General features: G+C 45.9%; 2 protein-coding genes across 5 annotated transcripts in view; one reads left to right on the top strand and one right to left on the bottom strand.

Annotated features, from left to right (window-relative positions):
* The first annotated feature begins 6 nt into the window (after positions 1-6).
* The window catches only part of ZNF319 (zinc finger protein 319), a 32,999-nt gene continuing 16,576 nt past the window's right edge, over positions 7-16,429 (top strand). For 2 of the 4 annotated variants that reach the window (XR_003093203.1, XR_003093202.1), the window contains exon 1: positions 7-570. Coding sequence is in view for 2 of the 4 variants with exons in the window: in XM_025199763.1 (XP_025055548.1) it covers positions 3,233-4,903 (1,671 nt within the window). In the remaining 2 variants the exon portion in view is untranslated. Of the gene's footprint in view, positions 571-2,824; positions 8,976-16,429 lie in introns of those variants that run through there. The other 2 variants (XM_025199763.1, XM_006020206.3) reach the window with 2 other exon arrangements.
* TEPP (testis, prostate and placenta expressed) overlaps positions 13,687-16,429 on the bottom strand; it is a 33,183-nt gene continuing 30,440 nt past the window's right edge. Inside the window, exon 8 of the mRNA XM_025199764.1 lies at positions 13,687-13,896. Within this exon, the coding sequence (XP_025055549.1) occupies positions 13,797-13,896 (100 nt within the window). The 3' untranslated portion in view covers positions 13,687-13,796. The remainder of the gene's footprint in view (positions 13,897-16,429) is intronic.

Consider the following 16,429-nt stretch of genomic DNA (forward strand, 5'->3'; position numbering starts at 1 on the left):
CGGCAGGGGCGGCGCGGGCCCGCGGCACCGTCCTGGGCGCTGCGCCTCACGACTGCTCTTGTTGAACAGGTTTGAGCTCGAGGCTGTGCTGCGGCCGGCTGGACGTCGGAGCCTGGGAGCCCTGGGCCGGAGCGGGGAGGAGAGTCAAAGCACAGGCCCTTCTGCCATTTCCTCTCGGCCGCTGTGAAATGACTTTGCCTGGACCCTGAGTCCTTCTCCCCATCCCGTCGCCACCTTTTATTTTGCCAGCCAGTGCTATGAAGTCATTCTCTCCTTCAGGACCGTCGTTGTGATGATGTGACTTCAGCGGGAGGCTAAGCAGGAAGCGAAGCTGGGCCTGAAACGGGAGGCTGTTAGAAGGCAGGTAGATTCACTGCCCCAGGGTGGGAGGAGAGGCGCAAGGTGAGTGGAGCTCCCTGCGCTTCAGGCCTTTCTGCTGCAGTGCTCCAGTCTGGGAGTATTGCCTTCATTCTCAAGTTCCTTGAATTCCCTCCTGTGAATCCCACCAAGGAGCAACTTTGACTGGGAACTGGCTTTACCTTGCTTGTACGCAGTCCTCAGTTAACCCAGGTTGGTATTTTCTAACTGCTTGCTGTATTTGCGAATTCTGTGCAATACTCCTGCTGTGTCAGATCACTGTCTAAACATCCAGAATCCTACATCTGCTAATATGAAACGGCCACTTACTGAGCACCATAAAATAACCTTGCTGAAGGGGAGTTGGTTGTTGGTTTGGGTCCTGAAAGGATGTTGTGTCCTTTTAAACTGTTTTATTTCAGATACTGTAGCTACTGGTATTTGATTCATATAAATGTTCTTGCCTCTCAGTTTTAAAGCTGGGGTAGGATGGACCATGTGGGGTTAGGGAGGGTAATTTCTCTAGTTTCATTACCTGTGAGATTGTTTTTATGTCATTTCTGAATATCATCCGTACCATTTTATGAGGGCAAATTAGTGAAATATCCTACTGTTAGTAAGGCATCATGATGAGTACCAAAATAGGTTTGGGCATATGGAGAGATGACACCATTATGCATTTAAGATCACTCCTCACTCTTTAATGTGTATCAGGTTGATCTGCTATAACTTCATCCGTCTCTTCTGTCCCATGGTAGGTGGATGCTAAACCATGGTCATTTTAGTGATTAGTTTCATTCAGGGGTATGCTGCCCTAGTTTAACTTCCACTTACCACAGGATAGAGCAGACAGACAAAACAGAGTAGATTAATATGTGTGCAACTGGTCCCATCCATCTCCTTTTTTTCAATGGAATGATTGTTTGGACTGCCCATGTCCTGTGGTGAGGTCTGTGGTGTACCATATGGAGTCAGGGGCTGGCTTTTTTTTATGCCACTTGCTACTGATGGGGAAAGTCTTCTTACTTCATGAGTAGAAGACTAAGCCAGCTATTTTTGCTGAACTCACAGGTACCTATTACTTAATAACTGGCAGGAAGGATGTAGATCTTGAACAGGGACTTGGAATAATGGCCTGGTAGGAATACCAGTACCATTCTTCTCAACAGCTGCAGCATGGTACTGGTAATTCACCAGGGTTTTGCCTGCACTTGGGCCTTGCTGGTTCTTCCCTTGGCTCCTAATGGATTTGGTCCTCTTAGTAATAGAACAAAAATAATACATCTGGAGGGATCAAAACCTCTTGCTGTTAAATGTGATGCTTGTTATTAGACTAATGAGTATAAACACAGCTTAAATTTTTAGTTTCCATTTTTTTCTTCCATAGTTTTAACCATGTCTGTTTGCAGCTTACCAATTACATGATGTGCTCTGGATAGATTCACTAAGAGACCCACATGTGGATTCTGTGTTCTGCCTGTAATGGGGTTAATGTTGAGAAGGGCCCATAAGGAAAGCAAAAATATTTGTTTTATAGGAGTTCTCTTGTTCTTCCCAGTCTCTAAATAGAATGCTGCCAGTGGAACTGTACAGCTGAGAATCTCTTCTTCAGGGTTGGATTCCATTTCTGCACCTGGATTGTCAGGCATGCTAACAAAGATAGGGACAGGAAGTAAATTCTGAAGCATCACCATGGACTGTTTCTCCCAGAGAGCTTGTGCTACTCAACCAGTCCTACTTGAATCGGAGAGCATTACTGATAAAATTGGGATTTTTTTTTTTAAGCATAAAGCAGCATGTATCCAGCACTTCAGTCTGCCTGACAGTGAAACTAATATTGCATGCTTAGTATGTCTGAATTCAGGAAGCTCCTGTTTCAGTTGCTGCTACAGATGTTTGTAAGCATTTTTGGAATGTAGCATTTTTAGTCAAATAGTTGTATACTCCCTTGAGAGAGCTTTACATCAAATAATCAAAAAAGGTTGGGGGTTTGTGTTGTGGCTAGAAAGCTACTGCCATGGTCTCTAGCCAGTGCTTTTGTAACAGAAACATTTATTGAAACCAAATCTGAGTCTTGCTTGTATTAATCCAATTAACTTGCATAGTCAGTCCTCTGCTGAGATAATTGAGCAAGGGATGGTGACAGGTCACCAGATGATCTTAATTTATGCCTTAAATGTGGCTGAAAGAATCCCAAGAGTATCTGTAAAGTGAAACAGCTGCTTGACACACAGTTGTATGCATGCATCCTCTTTTGGAAGACCATATCCAACTCACAGTGCAGGGAGCCAGAAAACAAGGCAGCTCATCACTGCAGCACAGCTTGTATAGTGTGAGTTAGGGACTCTGAAGAGAATGTCTAACTGGGTTGTGACAGGATTGGTCCCCTGATAGTACCAAATAAAACTTGGCCCACGTTCCTCCTATTTCAGACCCCCTACGTTTGCTTTGTTTTTTTGCGGAATAGTAAAACTGAGCCACAGCAAAAAGGATTGAATGTGAAGGTGTCTTGCTTACCTGTGGGAACTGATGTCAGCTGTCTTCTTCCCTGCAGAGCTGTTCCTTGGAGTGCCTCCATCACCTTTCACAAATGTGAGCGCAACAGGCCAGCACGGAAAAGGGCCTCCCATCATCTTCAAAACACTTTTGCTTTTGGCTTTAATATATATTCTTTTGTTGTTGTTGTTGTTGTTGAAACTTGAAATGATCTTGCAAAGGGTGCTTTCCATCTTCTCCTCCTGAGATTTGAGACTGGGCTGGATTTCCCATCCCCAAATTCAGGGCCAGCTGCTGGGAATTATATTCTCTTCATCAAATCCTTTCGACTGAGAAGCTGAAGCTGTCAGTGCTGAAATCCCATTTCTTTTTCCCAAGCATGTCAGAAAGCTGGCAACAGCAGCAGCAGCAGCAACAACAACAACAACAACAAGCACAACAGCAACCCCATCACACTGGAACAGCAGCACTCGCAGAGCATTCAATCCCTCCGACCACGGCTGAGAACGCCTTGGGTTGTGCAGTCTACGGCATCCTGCTCCAACCAGACCCCAATTTGCAGCACCACCAGCACCCACCGATCCAGGCTGGAGAACCCTCCCACAAATGTGGCGTGTGTGGCCATGACCTCACTCACCTGTCCAATCCACATGAGCACCAGTGCCTGCCTGGGCACGACCGCTCTTTCCAGTGCACGCAGTGCCTGAAGATCTTCCACCAGGCCACCGACCTCCTGGAGCACCAGTGCATCCAGGTGGAACAGAAACCTTTTGTGTGTGGTGTGTGCAAAATGGGCTTCTCCCTACTCACCTCCCTAGCACAGCACCATAACGTGCACAATGGCAATGCCATGAAGTGCTCCATCTGTGAGAAGACCTACAAGCCTCCTGAGGGGGAGCATGCCCAGCCCCTGGACCCATCAGACAAGCCATACAGCTGTTCCATCTGCCAGAAGACCTTCAAGCACCTCTCAGAGCTGTCGAGGCACGAACGCATCCACACGGGCGAGAAGCCCTACAAGTGCACCCTGTGCGACAAAAGCTTCAGCCAGTCCTCACACCTGGTGCACCACAAGCGGACACACAGCTCAGAGCGGCCCTACAAGTGCACAGTGTGTGAAAAGACCTTCAAGCATCGCTCACACCTGGTCCGCCATATGTATGCCCACTCAGGTGAGCACCTCTTCAAGTGCAATGTCTGTGAGCTGCACTTCAAGGAGTCGTCGGAGCTGCTGCACCACCAGTGCACACCCAGTGGGGAGCGCCCCTTCCGCTGTGGTGAGTGCCAAAAGTCATTCAAGCGCCCCTCAGACCTGCGGCAGCATGAGCGCACCCACAGCGAGGAGAGGCCCTTTAAGTGCGACCTCTGCCAGATGAGCTTCAAACAGCAGTATGCCCTCATGCGCCACCGCCGCACCCACAAGGTGGAGGAGCCCTTCAAGTGCAGCCTCTGCGAGAAGGGCTTTGTGCAGCCCTCCCACCTGGTCTACCACCAGCATGTGCATGGCATTGAGAACCTCTTCAAGTGCAATGTGTGTCAGAAGGGCTTCAACCAGTCTTCAGAGCTTCTGCGGCACAAATGTGTGCAGAACGCTGAGCGCCCCTTCAAGTGTACCGTGTGCAACAAGTCCTACAAGAGGTCCTCGGCTTTGCAGAAGCACCAGCTGTCGCACTGCACTGAGAAGCCGCTCAAGTGCACACTGTGCGAGAGACGCTTCTTCTCTTCCTCAGAGTTCGTGCAGCACCGCTGTGACCCAGTGCGCGAGAAGCCCCTGAAGTGCCCGGACTGCGAGAAGCGATTCAAATATGCCTCGGACCTGCAGCGCCATCGCCGGGTGCACACAGGCGAGAAGCCATACAAGTGCCCCTCATGTGAGAAGGCCTTCAAGCAGCGCGAGCACCTCAACAAGCACCACAGTGTGCATGCCCGGGAGCAGCAGTACAAGTGCATGTGGTGTGGTGAGAGGTTCCTGGACTTGGGCCTGCTGCAGGAGCACAGTGTCCAGCACACTACCGAGGGGGCATATCAGGTGGCTGCGTGCTTGCCCTGAGCTGCCCCCACAGGTTTCTGCTTGCATGTGAACCTCTTCAACAGCCCCTTCTCTTTTCTTGTACAAGGCGGATTCCTGGACCTTGGGAGGGCAGTGGGAGAAGATCTGCCAGTCCGGTTAGACATCATCCTGGCCTCTGTACATTTCCACCTGCATTTGGTGTTTTAGTGACGTGCAAAGCCCAAGAGGGGGCATGGAGGAAAAGGGAGGCAAAGGATGGAAATGAATCCTGTTCCTGTTTGTTCTCTCCTGGTTTATAGTTTACACTGCCTGTAAACTGTTGTCCTTCTCACATGTCCCCCAGTACCGAGGTCTCCTGAGAGAACTGGGTAACTCACCTTTTTTTTTGAGAGGCGCACAGGTCTCTCAAGCCAGGCTCCAGCACTACTCTCCTTGGGGGCTCAGGGGCCTTCCAGCTTACTAGTTCCATCTTAACAAGGTAGCTTATAAAGATCATTTTAAAACCACACTGTCTAATTAAATGCCCCTGGGTACTCCCCCATGTCCTAGTAGCATGCAGGAAGGAGAAGCTGTGGGACTGTTGTGCTCCAAAGGCACTGCTGCCTTTGCAGTCTTAGCTGACTGAAATCATGCAGTAGCTTTGAGCAAAGGCTCTATTCCTCTTATTGCTCCCCCCCTCTCCCCCATAACTCTGGAACTGAGGTGGGGCATGAATGCTACACATTACTTAAAGAAACCACAACCCCTAAGGCTAACCCCTCAGGCTAACCCCTCAGGCCACCTGTATTCCTGATTGGAATAGTCTGAGAACCCTTAAGCTTCCAAGCTGCTCATCTGGGGACACCTTGGACTTTCCTAAGACTTACAGCTGTCTTGAGGGACATTGCCATGGTAGGGTCTTGCAACTGCTGCCAGCCCACAAATCCTTTTATAGCACTTAGCAACGCACTTGGATTGGATGTAAAATAGTAGCCCTTGCACTTGCATTGATGCGTAAACCAGGGGGTTATAAGTAGCAGTAAAACACCAAGGGGTGGGGAAGATGCTACTGCTAAAGTGCAGTCTCCTGGATTCCTACAGAAGAGATGTTTATTTGGAAATGAGCTTAAGGGTATCAAATCGGGAGTTCTGAAATTATAACCCAAATTCCACATCCAGGGAATTGCATCGTGACCTTTAGGGTTATGATTTTTCTAGTTCTGTTTGTGGAGGCTAATCCACATTTACGTAATTGTCTCTTTGGGAAGAGGCAGGTTGGCAGAAGATAAGGGAATGAAAACTTTTCCTAGTGAGATTCCCTATGAACTGATCTTCTTCTTCCCTTGCCCCTTGCAAATTTTCTAGAGAATCATATAGTTCATTTTATTGCAACTAAGATAAATGCCTAGACCCCAATACAAATTCCCTATCATATATTATTCTGCTTGATGAAGCTGCCCAAAAGCTACCAGCTGCACAGTGTTGTTGGCTTCTCACGACCAAGGTTCATCAGCTGATATCTGGACACTTTTTCCAGGCAAGGGGCATGCCCATTGGATTACCCATAATTGTTTCCTTCCTCCCACTTTGCTTGGCTTGGTTGACCAGTGTTTGTTTGAACTGGGAGTGTTGTAGTCTGTTGTAATTATTGAGAGCAGTGGCCATTCAATGGTCTATACTGGAGAGGGGGTCCGTATGATAAGTGTTACAGTGGAACAAGATGCCTCCGTTTCCTTGCAGAAGGCTGGGTTGTGCCTGTTTAGTCTCGAGAGATTCAGATGATTCAAATGGAGGAGGGAGGGCTTTCTTCTCTATTACAGTTTCACTTCCTGCATTGCAAAGAGGACCAGAGCTTGTTTCCTTGAGGGGGCTGGAACCATTTGAATGAATGGGGCGGAGTTCTCTTTTCCTCATTCGCAGCTTTAAGAACGCCAAAATAAACCGTGTTCTCTGATGCCCAAGGAGGAGTGACTGATGCTCATCATATTTCATGCTGCCTCAGATATATAGAACCTCCTCCTATCAAGTTTTCTGTCTGCATTGTTATTTTTTTCCATTTTGCTTTTTTAAAGCAGTTTGTTAATATTCATTAAAAAGAAAAAAGAATCCTGTATAGTTTAATTTGATGTCATTTTGGATCTTTAAAAAAAGAGATGTGATAACTTGGATTTTAAAAGAGATATTCAGTTCTAGGTAGCTGTTTTTGATGTTTAATATATAGTGAGTTCAGTGTATGTTTAATTGTAGGAGTAAAATATGAAACAAGATCAAGGCAAGTTCATCTTGTTCAGGTCTGTCTTTGTGAATGGCTTGGGGGTGGGGGGGTGGTGCTTGAGGCATCGCAAATGGAAGGTTAGATTCAGGAGGAATATACTAAGAAACCAAATTTTAAAGTCCATTCAAATATAACAGACCTGGCCGTGGAGGCAAGTTTTATTGTTCCAGATGCAGAAACCTTCTGTGTTTTACACTAATTTGCACAAATGCCTTGGGAGGTCCTTTGGGAATGACCCACACTTCTGAATGGACTCAGAAGTGAATGCATTCATTTAAAATTAAAACAAAACAAATCAAGAATGTGTCCCAGTGTTCTCGCTGGAGTTATTTTGACAGCAGCAGCTACTGACAGTTTAAATATACAAGTCAATGTTTTGCATTAGTGTTTGCCACTAGAGTTGCAGTAATAGACCTCACTCACAGTTGCTCTGCCAGCTGTTGTTTGAACTGCTGGGGAGAGACCAAAATGTGGATTAATGAGGCCGTACTCTAGCTAAATAGCAGACAATAGGTTTTATTATGGGTGGTAAATACCAGTCCCTTGAGATAAGAGAGGTGCGGATATGAATATATAGTAGGGAGTGGCTGTGCGGTTCCTGCAATCTCAGTACTTTTGCTGTGAGGTGCCAGAAGGGGGAGGGGGCAATCACTAAGCAATACTGTTGTTATTAAGAAATAATTCTCCTTTTTGTCCCAGTTTGATTTCTGACCTATTGCTGTAGGGGTCCAGCAAACTCTTTAGCATTCTGTCTTTTCAACTCAGTACCTCTTCCAAGCTTTAGGCCAGTTTTAGAAATGGGGAACCAAGCTACACTTAATTTTGTTTCCTCCTGGCAATAGTGCTCATTCTGGTTGTGTTTGGCTGTGTGCTTCTGACTTAGAGCCAAACAGTGAGTCATGTGCTGGACTTCTCTAGACTAGCAATGCTGGCTGGGCAGTACAGTGTATCGTGGGTATCCTGACCACCTGCTCCAGCCCTTAACAGGTGCTCTTGGTGACAGGAGGGAGCAGTAGTTGTGTCTGTCCTGTGTATAAGTTGGTCTCGTATATAGAGACAGGCATGGGGAGGTGAGGCTTGGTACTCCACTGAGAACTGAGGGTGAGGGTTGGTATTTCATCATTCAGGTGGAAGATTTTGCTCTGTCCTAGCTGAGGGTGCTTTCATTTGGAAAGTCACTGCTGGTAGCACTTGCCAGAGGCCTGCCCCTGATGCTAGTGATGCGATAGCTCATTCTATCTGTGGCAGGTACAGGATGTTACTTGCTAAGTGGAGGAAGGTTTGAGTAGGTGTGAGGGCCCAGCCAAGTGAAATTTTCAAACAGCCTTGTTGAAATCAGGGAAACTAGGATGGATTAGGGAAACCAGCATGGGTTTGTAGCAGCTAGATCATGCCTGACCAATCTGGTTTGGTTTTATGACGGGGTCACAAAATGCTTAGATGCAGTAGAGGTGGATGTCGTCTTCTTGGATTTTAGCAAGGCCTTCGATACGGTATCTCATCCCATTCTCATGAATAAATTAAGAGGCTGAGACACAGATGGTTACACAGTCCCATGGGTGGCAAATTGGCTTAGCGGTTGCACCCAGAGAGTGGTAGTAGATGGGTTGGTATTGACCTGGAAGGATGTGGGTAGTGGGGTCCCTCAGGGTTTGGTCCTTGGACCTCAACTCTTCAATATCTTCATCAGTGACTTGGATATGGGCATGAAGTGTACTTTGTGCAAGTTTGTGGATAATACTAAATTGTGGGATGAAGTGCACACTCCAAAGGGTAGGGAATGATTGCAGGCAGACTGGAACAGGTTAGAAAAGAGGGCAGTACACAATAGGATGCAGTACAACAAGGACAAGTGCAGAATGCAAAAATATCCAGCATACTTACTGGCTGGGAAGTGACCCTCTCAGAAGCACAGAAGCAGAAAGGGATTTCGGAGTTATAGTGGACTCCAAGGTGAACATGAGTTGTCAGTGTGACAAAATCATCAGCAAAGCTAACCGCACTTTATCATGCATCAGCAGATGCATGACAAATAGAACCAAGGAGGTTATACTCCTTGCCCTCTATGTGGCATTGGTCAGACTGCAGTCAAAGTGCTGCATCCAGTTTTGGGTGCCGTACTTCAAGAAGGTTGTTGGTAGACTCAAGAGGGTCCAGAGGAGGGCCACTCATATGGTTAGGGGCTTACAGGACAAACCCTACGAGGAGAGACTGAGGGACCGGGACCTCTCCAGCCTCCCCAAGAGAAGGCTGAGAGGTGATGTGGCCGCCTACAAATTCATTAGGGGAACGCAGCAAGGGATCGGAGATGCTCTGTTCACCAGGGCACTTCTTGGGGTAACAAGGAACAATGGTCACAAACTGACAGAGAGCAGATTTCGGCTAAACATCAGGAAAAACTTTGCAGTAAGGGTGGCCAAAATTTGGAATGGGCTTCCAAGGGCGGTGGTGCTCTCCCTTACCTTGGGGGTCTTTAAGAGAAGGCTCGATAGTTTCCTGTCTAGGCAGGGGGTCAGACCCATTGATCTGTTGAGGTCCCTATGAAATTTTGAAACAGCCTTCTATCTTCTCCAGAGACCTGTGCAACTCAATACAATGCATCTGGGCCTGCACTGATGTGGTGTGTTGTGGGGATGAGACCATTCAAAGGGGGCCTGCTGCTTCTATTAGCACATTCCTGTGCTTGGGATAGAAATACAGAACGGGCCCTGCTGGATTACGGCAGAGCAGAGACTGCTCTAACTAACTTTGCTTCCTGTGGTCCTTGAGTGAGGGCCAGTGAGCTCTGGCCAGCATGCTGTGCTTGGTGTCCCGCTTTGGAGCACTTGTTATTAACCTCTGACCCTCATTCCTGTCACTGTTTTTGCATTACTTGTCCCAAGAGCTCTGTTGGTGCACACTTCCTAGCCTGCTCTGTTTCTAGAGGGGCGAACAGTTTCTGTGTGGGCTTGTGCCCAAGATTATTTCTGTAGCAGATAGGCTTGTGGTCCTTGAGGTGGATAATGGTGATGCATTCCAGCCCTCCTCCTCCTGCTCAGTCCTCTACTCAGGGAACAAATGTGCTATAAGAGCCCTCAGGTTAGTTCTGTGTTACCTGGGCAAGGGTTAATTTCTGGTAGCAGTTCTCACTTGCATAAGTCCATTTCATGCTGCCAGAACACCATTAAAATCATGTTACAAAATCAAGCTCAAGGTTTCTTGAATCCATGTTCAGTATGTGGAAATGTAAAGTATTGCTGCAACATTCCCAGCTGGAGGGTTGCATGTATCAAGCCTGTGTGCACTGTGGGCTGTTATCGAAGTCTTCCACTTAGTGCAGCTGCATCCTGATGAAGGGGAATGTATTGTAGGGCTATGGAAATTTCTGGGAGCTAGTAAGAATTTGAACCCAAAATTTAAAGCCTCTGGTGCTCAAGGTAAGATTTCAGGAGTAAGGATTAGGTACCTCAAAAATGACCAGCCCAAGCACAGGAATGCTAAACATGTTCCATTATTTTTTGTGAGGCCACAGAAAACAAAAAGGCCACTGATTCAGGTACTTAGAAAAGGAATTAGAACTGTAAGCACCTAGGTTTGCAGAAGTTGGCCTTAAGCTTTATCAATCCTCATGCAAATCAGTTGAATTGGACATGAGTGGCCTCAGGGTTGTACTCAATGTGTTTTGCTTGGCCAGAGGGCAATTCTGTTCTATTTAAAGGGGGAAAGAAAATGGGTAGCTTAGATGATGGCATCTCCTCCAGGAGCAGGTATGGGTGAGTGGGTGTGTGAGCACGTTTCATTGACAGTGTTTAAAATGCTGTCCCTGGGGCAAGGGGGAGGAGGGAGGGTTGGGGGACAAAGTGGATTATAGAGTGATACTATAATCCTGATTTATTTTTGTAAGGTAAAAATAACTGTTTAAGTCCAAGCTGTTCCATTAAATATGTTCTGAGCAGGGAGAAGACGGTTGGTCTCCATTGCTGTGCCTTCCAGAGATGGTTTGTTTTCTTTATTGGAAAAAGCGGTAGAAATAGTGTGGAAGAGAATTCTGAGAGGCACCCACCTACAGTGACCGGCAGTGTGGGGACTGGGGTGGGTTCTTGGTGTTGGTTCAGTGGCTGCCTTGTATAAGTGATTGACAGACACCATCCTATGGGGCAAAAGGGATCTTCCACTGTTAACTGTTTTTCAGTTGGTGTTTTTACTTTCAAACCAAAGAGCAAATGTTGCCAAAGCCTCTATGGAGTAAAAAATGTTAAACTCTGTTTGTGTGTTGCACTTCCTTTCTCTCCCATCTTCAGTTTGTTGTGAGAGACTCCAAGTGTCTCTACACCTCCTTTCTCTGCCTTTAGATGCTCCTAAATTTTCTTACCCAACGGTGTTGCACAGGTTACATCAAGGTTTATCAGAGCCCTCACAAAATGTTTTCTAGCAAAATAAGTTTGGCAGACTGAAGTACAGGATGTTTTGCATGAGAACCCAGGGACAGTAGCTGAGCACTTGAGACGTTTTCTGATAAATGGTGGCAACATGTTAAATGCGGCTGATCATCATGGACTTCATGCTAAGAGACCAGAAGAACAGGAATAAAGGGATGGAACTTTGAACCACCCAGAGAAGATGGGAGGATAGAGATGTTTCTATCATACCTCAGCAATTAGGGACCTGCAGATTCTGTCTCCAGCTCTTCACAGCTGATGTGTGCTTTCTAATCCATTATTTTCTGCCTCTTGTCTGCTTATTATAAGCATTCAGAGTTCTTTGCACCGCACGTTGGCTTCTTTATTTATAAATCATGTATTATTTTTTACTAAGGGTCTTCAAAAATAAATTATCTAAAGGTCACAGACTGCTAAGCTGGGAGTTAGTCCTCCAGCTTCTGGTGAATTCTGATAAGATATGGGCACCCCCCATTTCAGTCCATACCTACAAAGCCCCACTGAACCAAAGTTAGGAGAGGCTTGGGCTCTGGTGGCCATGTTCCTTGGCAATTGGAGTCCTCAGCGATAGTACAGGTAGGCACATCAGTTCAGCCTTGGTGTGTGCTGGTGGTAAAGTATAGGAAAAATTTGAAGAGATGTTTTGCCCAGTCTTGTTTGGGAAGAGAGAATTTGGAAGGCTGGGGGGAGACTAGTGGACGGTGTGTTGTGCTGATAAGCTAGATGAGTCTTCTGGTCTTACCAAGATGTGAAGCCTCCCTGGTGACAGTTATACAATCTCAGTCCCATATCTGGTGACTATTTTGAGGCCTGATGGTGAGGGAGAGTGTCCCTCTTAGATCTGAGCAGGGAAGTATTTTTTCACTGCTTGTGTGGCTGCTGGCAGAGTTGGTGTGGGTGAAGATGGACAATGAAAGGCAAATCTGCAGGAGAGATGAGGGGAGAAACCATCTTATAACAATAGGTTTTTACGGTCTCTTGGCTGTCCTCTTAACACTCCTGGCTTGCTTGGTGTTTTGGAGAAGAGCACTCTTTATTTCCTTCAGGCAGTACCATCAACCCAGAACTGCAATTAGTAACAAATTGCTTAACAAATGAAGCAAAAAATCAGTCTTATTCTCCGGAGTGTTTCTCTTTTATGAAGCTGTGACACAATGAGTTAGCTTATAGGAAGATTTAAGTTCCTTTACACACATTCATAATGTAGAGATGCAATAATGACAGGCAAGTCTGAATTTTGGGGCTACAACTCCATTGTGAGGTTCTGACCACTCAAGCATCTCTTGAGGTTTGTGATACTCTTTGTTCCTTGATAGCACCCTATGGACATCAGGGAACTGAGCTTCACAATATCCCTAGACCTCTGAGAGCAAATCCTCCTGCTGGAACCTCAAGGTGGAATTCTAACCCATGACTCCATGTGCTTGTCTCTAAACTTTTATAGGATCAGTGGATCTGATTGCTTTTCAGGGGCAGTTCTTCATTGCCAGGGAGCTGTGTCAATAGCAGAGGCATCTTTGGGGCCCTGATGGGGTGAGGTTATTGATAGTTCCTCAACACCTATGCCTGTAACTCCAGTTCTGTGACCTAGCAGGGCTGTGTGAAGTTGCACCCGCGAGCAATGAGGTCTCTGTGTGGCTTGCAGTGCCTTTAACACTGCTCTCCATGTGTTTATAAGACTATATTCGATACATGTGTGTATATATGTACATTGTATTAACCTGTCCAGCTCTTCTGTGTGAGTGTCAAATGGTTTTGCTTTACTAATAAATTTATAGTTATTTATACCTTCCTGTGGGTGTGTAAGATTTCTAGAGGTGGGAGCATTATGCTGGGGGTTTGCTCTTGGTAAATCTATTCCTGGTGCTGCTCATTCTTGAACTTTGCTGCCAGGGATCAGGGAAAAAAGATACTGAGGGGTTAAAAAATGGGAGCGAAGATCTTCAATAAGAAGTTTTCACCTGCTGTGAGAGAGGTTTTATTGCCAAAGATTTTCCTGGATATCAACTTGGCAGCGACAGCTATAGGTGCTCTGAAAAACCAGTACAACTAGCGATGGTTTCATCAGTTCTCAGCCTTTTTTAGACATAAGGCACTTCTTGATAGACTCAGGGCACCCATCAAAGTGCCAGTTCTTTTCATGGCATTTCTTCAGACCTCTCCCATGATCTCCTTCTAAACAGTTCTTTCTTACGACTGTAGAGTGCCTTGTATCTATTGATCTGAAAGCATTTTGATAAAATAGAGGCCATTACCTATGTCACGTAGAAGGGAAACTGAAGACATGGCAGGGAGGCATGACTTGCCTGAGATTATCCTGGTCTGCAGGCAGAGAAGCACTTGTACCAAAATCCTTGACTCTGTAAAGAGAGAGTGAATAACACTGCTGCATTAAAGATCCAGTAGATGAGTGTTTCTCAACTTTTTAAGTAGCGAGTACCCCCTGACTTCTGAAAATGTTAATAAGTACCCCAACACTCAATTTTGCAGGGGATTTTCTATTTACAGACTATGTGCCATATGTTGGAAGAACAGCTGTGTGCATAAGGCTGTGATATAACAGATGTCTGATCTGACCAGGGGTGCACAACTCAAGTATGTACCTGGGCCAGAGGTGATGTTTGTCAAAGCTAGGAGGGCTGAACCAGATTATTACTGGGGAATTTAAAGTGCTGCGCAATGTGTCACACACCAAATTTTTTGCCATAGTTTTGAGAGGAAAAAAGGGCAAGAGAGCAAGTGTTGGGGTAAATGTGTACCCCCTGCCTGTCTCTCGCGTATCCCCAGGGGTATGTCTACCACAGGTTGAGAAACTATGCAGTAGGTCGCTGCAGTGGAAAAGAACTTCCATAAAGGAACAGTGTACTGTTTCTCTGGAGAGTACTCTCTCCTAGAGAAATGGGGGAAGTTTACACACAGGCACAGAACTAGTATATCCATTGCATATTGTATGTCTAGAGCCATTAATTATGAGACTTTTTTTTTTTTATTGTAGAAGTGACAATTGCCTGAGGCAATGGCTACACTGCAATCATAGCAGGGACTGCAGCAGAGGTGTCTTGCCTGGGCAGCATCCTGTGTATGGCTAGGAAAGCTCTAATTAAAGGCCTAAATACATCAGGAAAGTGAGGCTGGCAACTGAGTTATGTAGCTCTCTTTCCTCCAGGGCTAGTATGAAAACAGTACCGTGGCATCATGCTTGAGGGCTCTGTGCCACTGAACTTCCTGGCTTTGGATAAGACAGAAAATGCCTCATTCTTGCCACATGTCATTGTAATTTCTTTAGCACAACTTTCAACCTTTGGGATTGTGCCCAGTTCAAATGGGGTGAAACCCTTCATTGCTGTTGTGCTTCCTTCTCCAATAGGTTGTTTCCAGTGTAGAGATGGGAAGGTGGAAAGCTAAATTGTGTGTTTTAGGCACATAAAAAAATGCTGCTTTTTTAACTTTACAGTTCTGGAGTGTTGGATAATATTGCGTATCTTTAGGGCATGCAACCTAAAACCACTGCCAACTGTTGACTTCTGACTTGACTTTTGACACTGAATTAGTTAAATGACCATAAAACCATAGAATTTGCAGTGGTCAGATTGGGAAGCCCTGGCTAAATTCTAACTGGAATAAGTATCGGAGCTGGTCAACTGATGGGGAAAATGACTGCTTCTGGTTTTAAACTTCTTCCTGTTTACTCGGGTTCAACATCAGACCCATTTGTCTGGGTGATGGACATTTTTGCAGTTTTCTAATTAAAATTATATTGAAATAGCTTTTGAAACAATTATAGAAATTTGTCATCTGCTAAAATCCATTTTCTTATTGGAAACAGGGCTGTCAAAAAGGACCACTTTCCATAATTAAAAAAAATGAGTAAAATATGTCAACTAAGACTACAGAGATGGGAGAATTTTCACAGCACTGGCAATCTTTCATAAAATTTGATATTTGAAAGGAGATGTTCTGTCATAGCAAAATCTATGGTACACAGAATTTGACCAGTTCCAATCATTTCATTCTGCTTCTCTAAAATTCTTCCACCAATTTTACTTGCACATGGTATTATTCTCATTGTTCCTAACTCCTTTGCACAGTGCACCTTTAGACTCTTTATGGGCTATTCTCTTTATCCCCAAAATGATCTTATTTCAGGAAAGCTGAAGACCAGAGGTCTATTCTTGCCTCTAACTGATCAGGTGAGATACCATTGGACTCTCCTCATTTGTCTCCTTATGAAAGGACACATCAAGATTTTTAAAAGCAGGTGCATCTTTAGCTTGCTCCCTGGTGGGTGGGGAGGGGGAGAAGCACTGCCAGAACAGGGATTTGCTTGGAGCTAGCCCTCCTGCTCTTCAGGACAATATGACCTGGTAGGGATCATGGAGACCAAGTGGGACTCCTTGCATAATTGGAGTGTAGCTTATAGTTTCATAGTAGCTAGGGTCAGGAGGGACCTGAGCACATCATCTAGCCTGACCCCGTGCCACAGGCAGGAATGAATGCTGGGTTCACAAGACCCCAGACAAGTGATCATCCAACCTCCTCTTGAATTTGCCCAAGGTAGGGGCGAGGACCACTTCCCTGGGAAGTTGGTTCCAGATTTTGGCCACCCTAACTGTAAAATATTGCCTTCTGATCTCCAACCTAAACCTATTCTCCATCAGCTTATGACCATTGTTCCTTGTCACCCCAGGTGGTGCTGGGGAGAGAAAAGCTCTGCCTATTTGCTGTTGATCCCCCCTGATGAACTTGTAGGCAACCACCAGGTCCCCCCTCAGCCTCCTCTTGCTGAGGCTGAACAGGTTCAGGTCCTTCAGTCTCTCCTCGTAGGGCCTGTTCTGCTGCCCTCTCATCAAGCGGGTGGCCCTCCTCTGAACCCTCTCCTGGCTGGCCACATCC

Source organism: Alligator sinensis, unplaced genomic scaffold (assembly GCF_000455745.1).
Source record: "Alligator sinensis unplaced genomic scaffold, ASM45574v1 scaffold203_1, whole genome shotgun sequence".
Lineage (NCBI taxonomy): Eukaryota > Metazoa > Chordata > Crocodylia > Alligatoridae > Alligator > Alligator sinensis.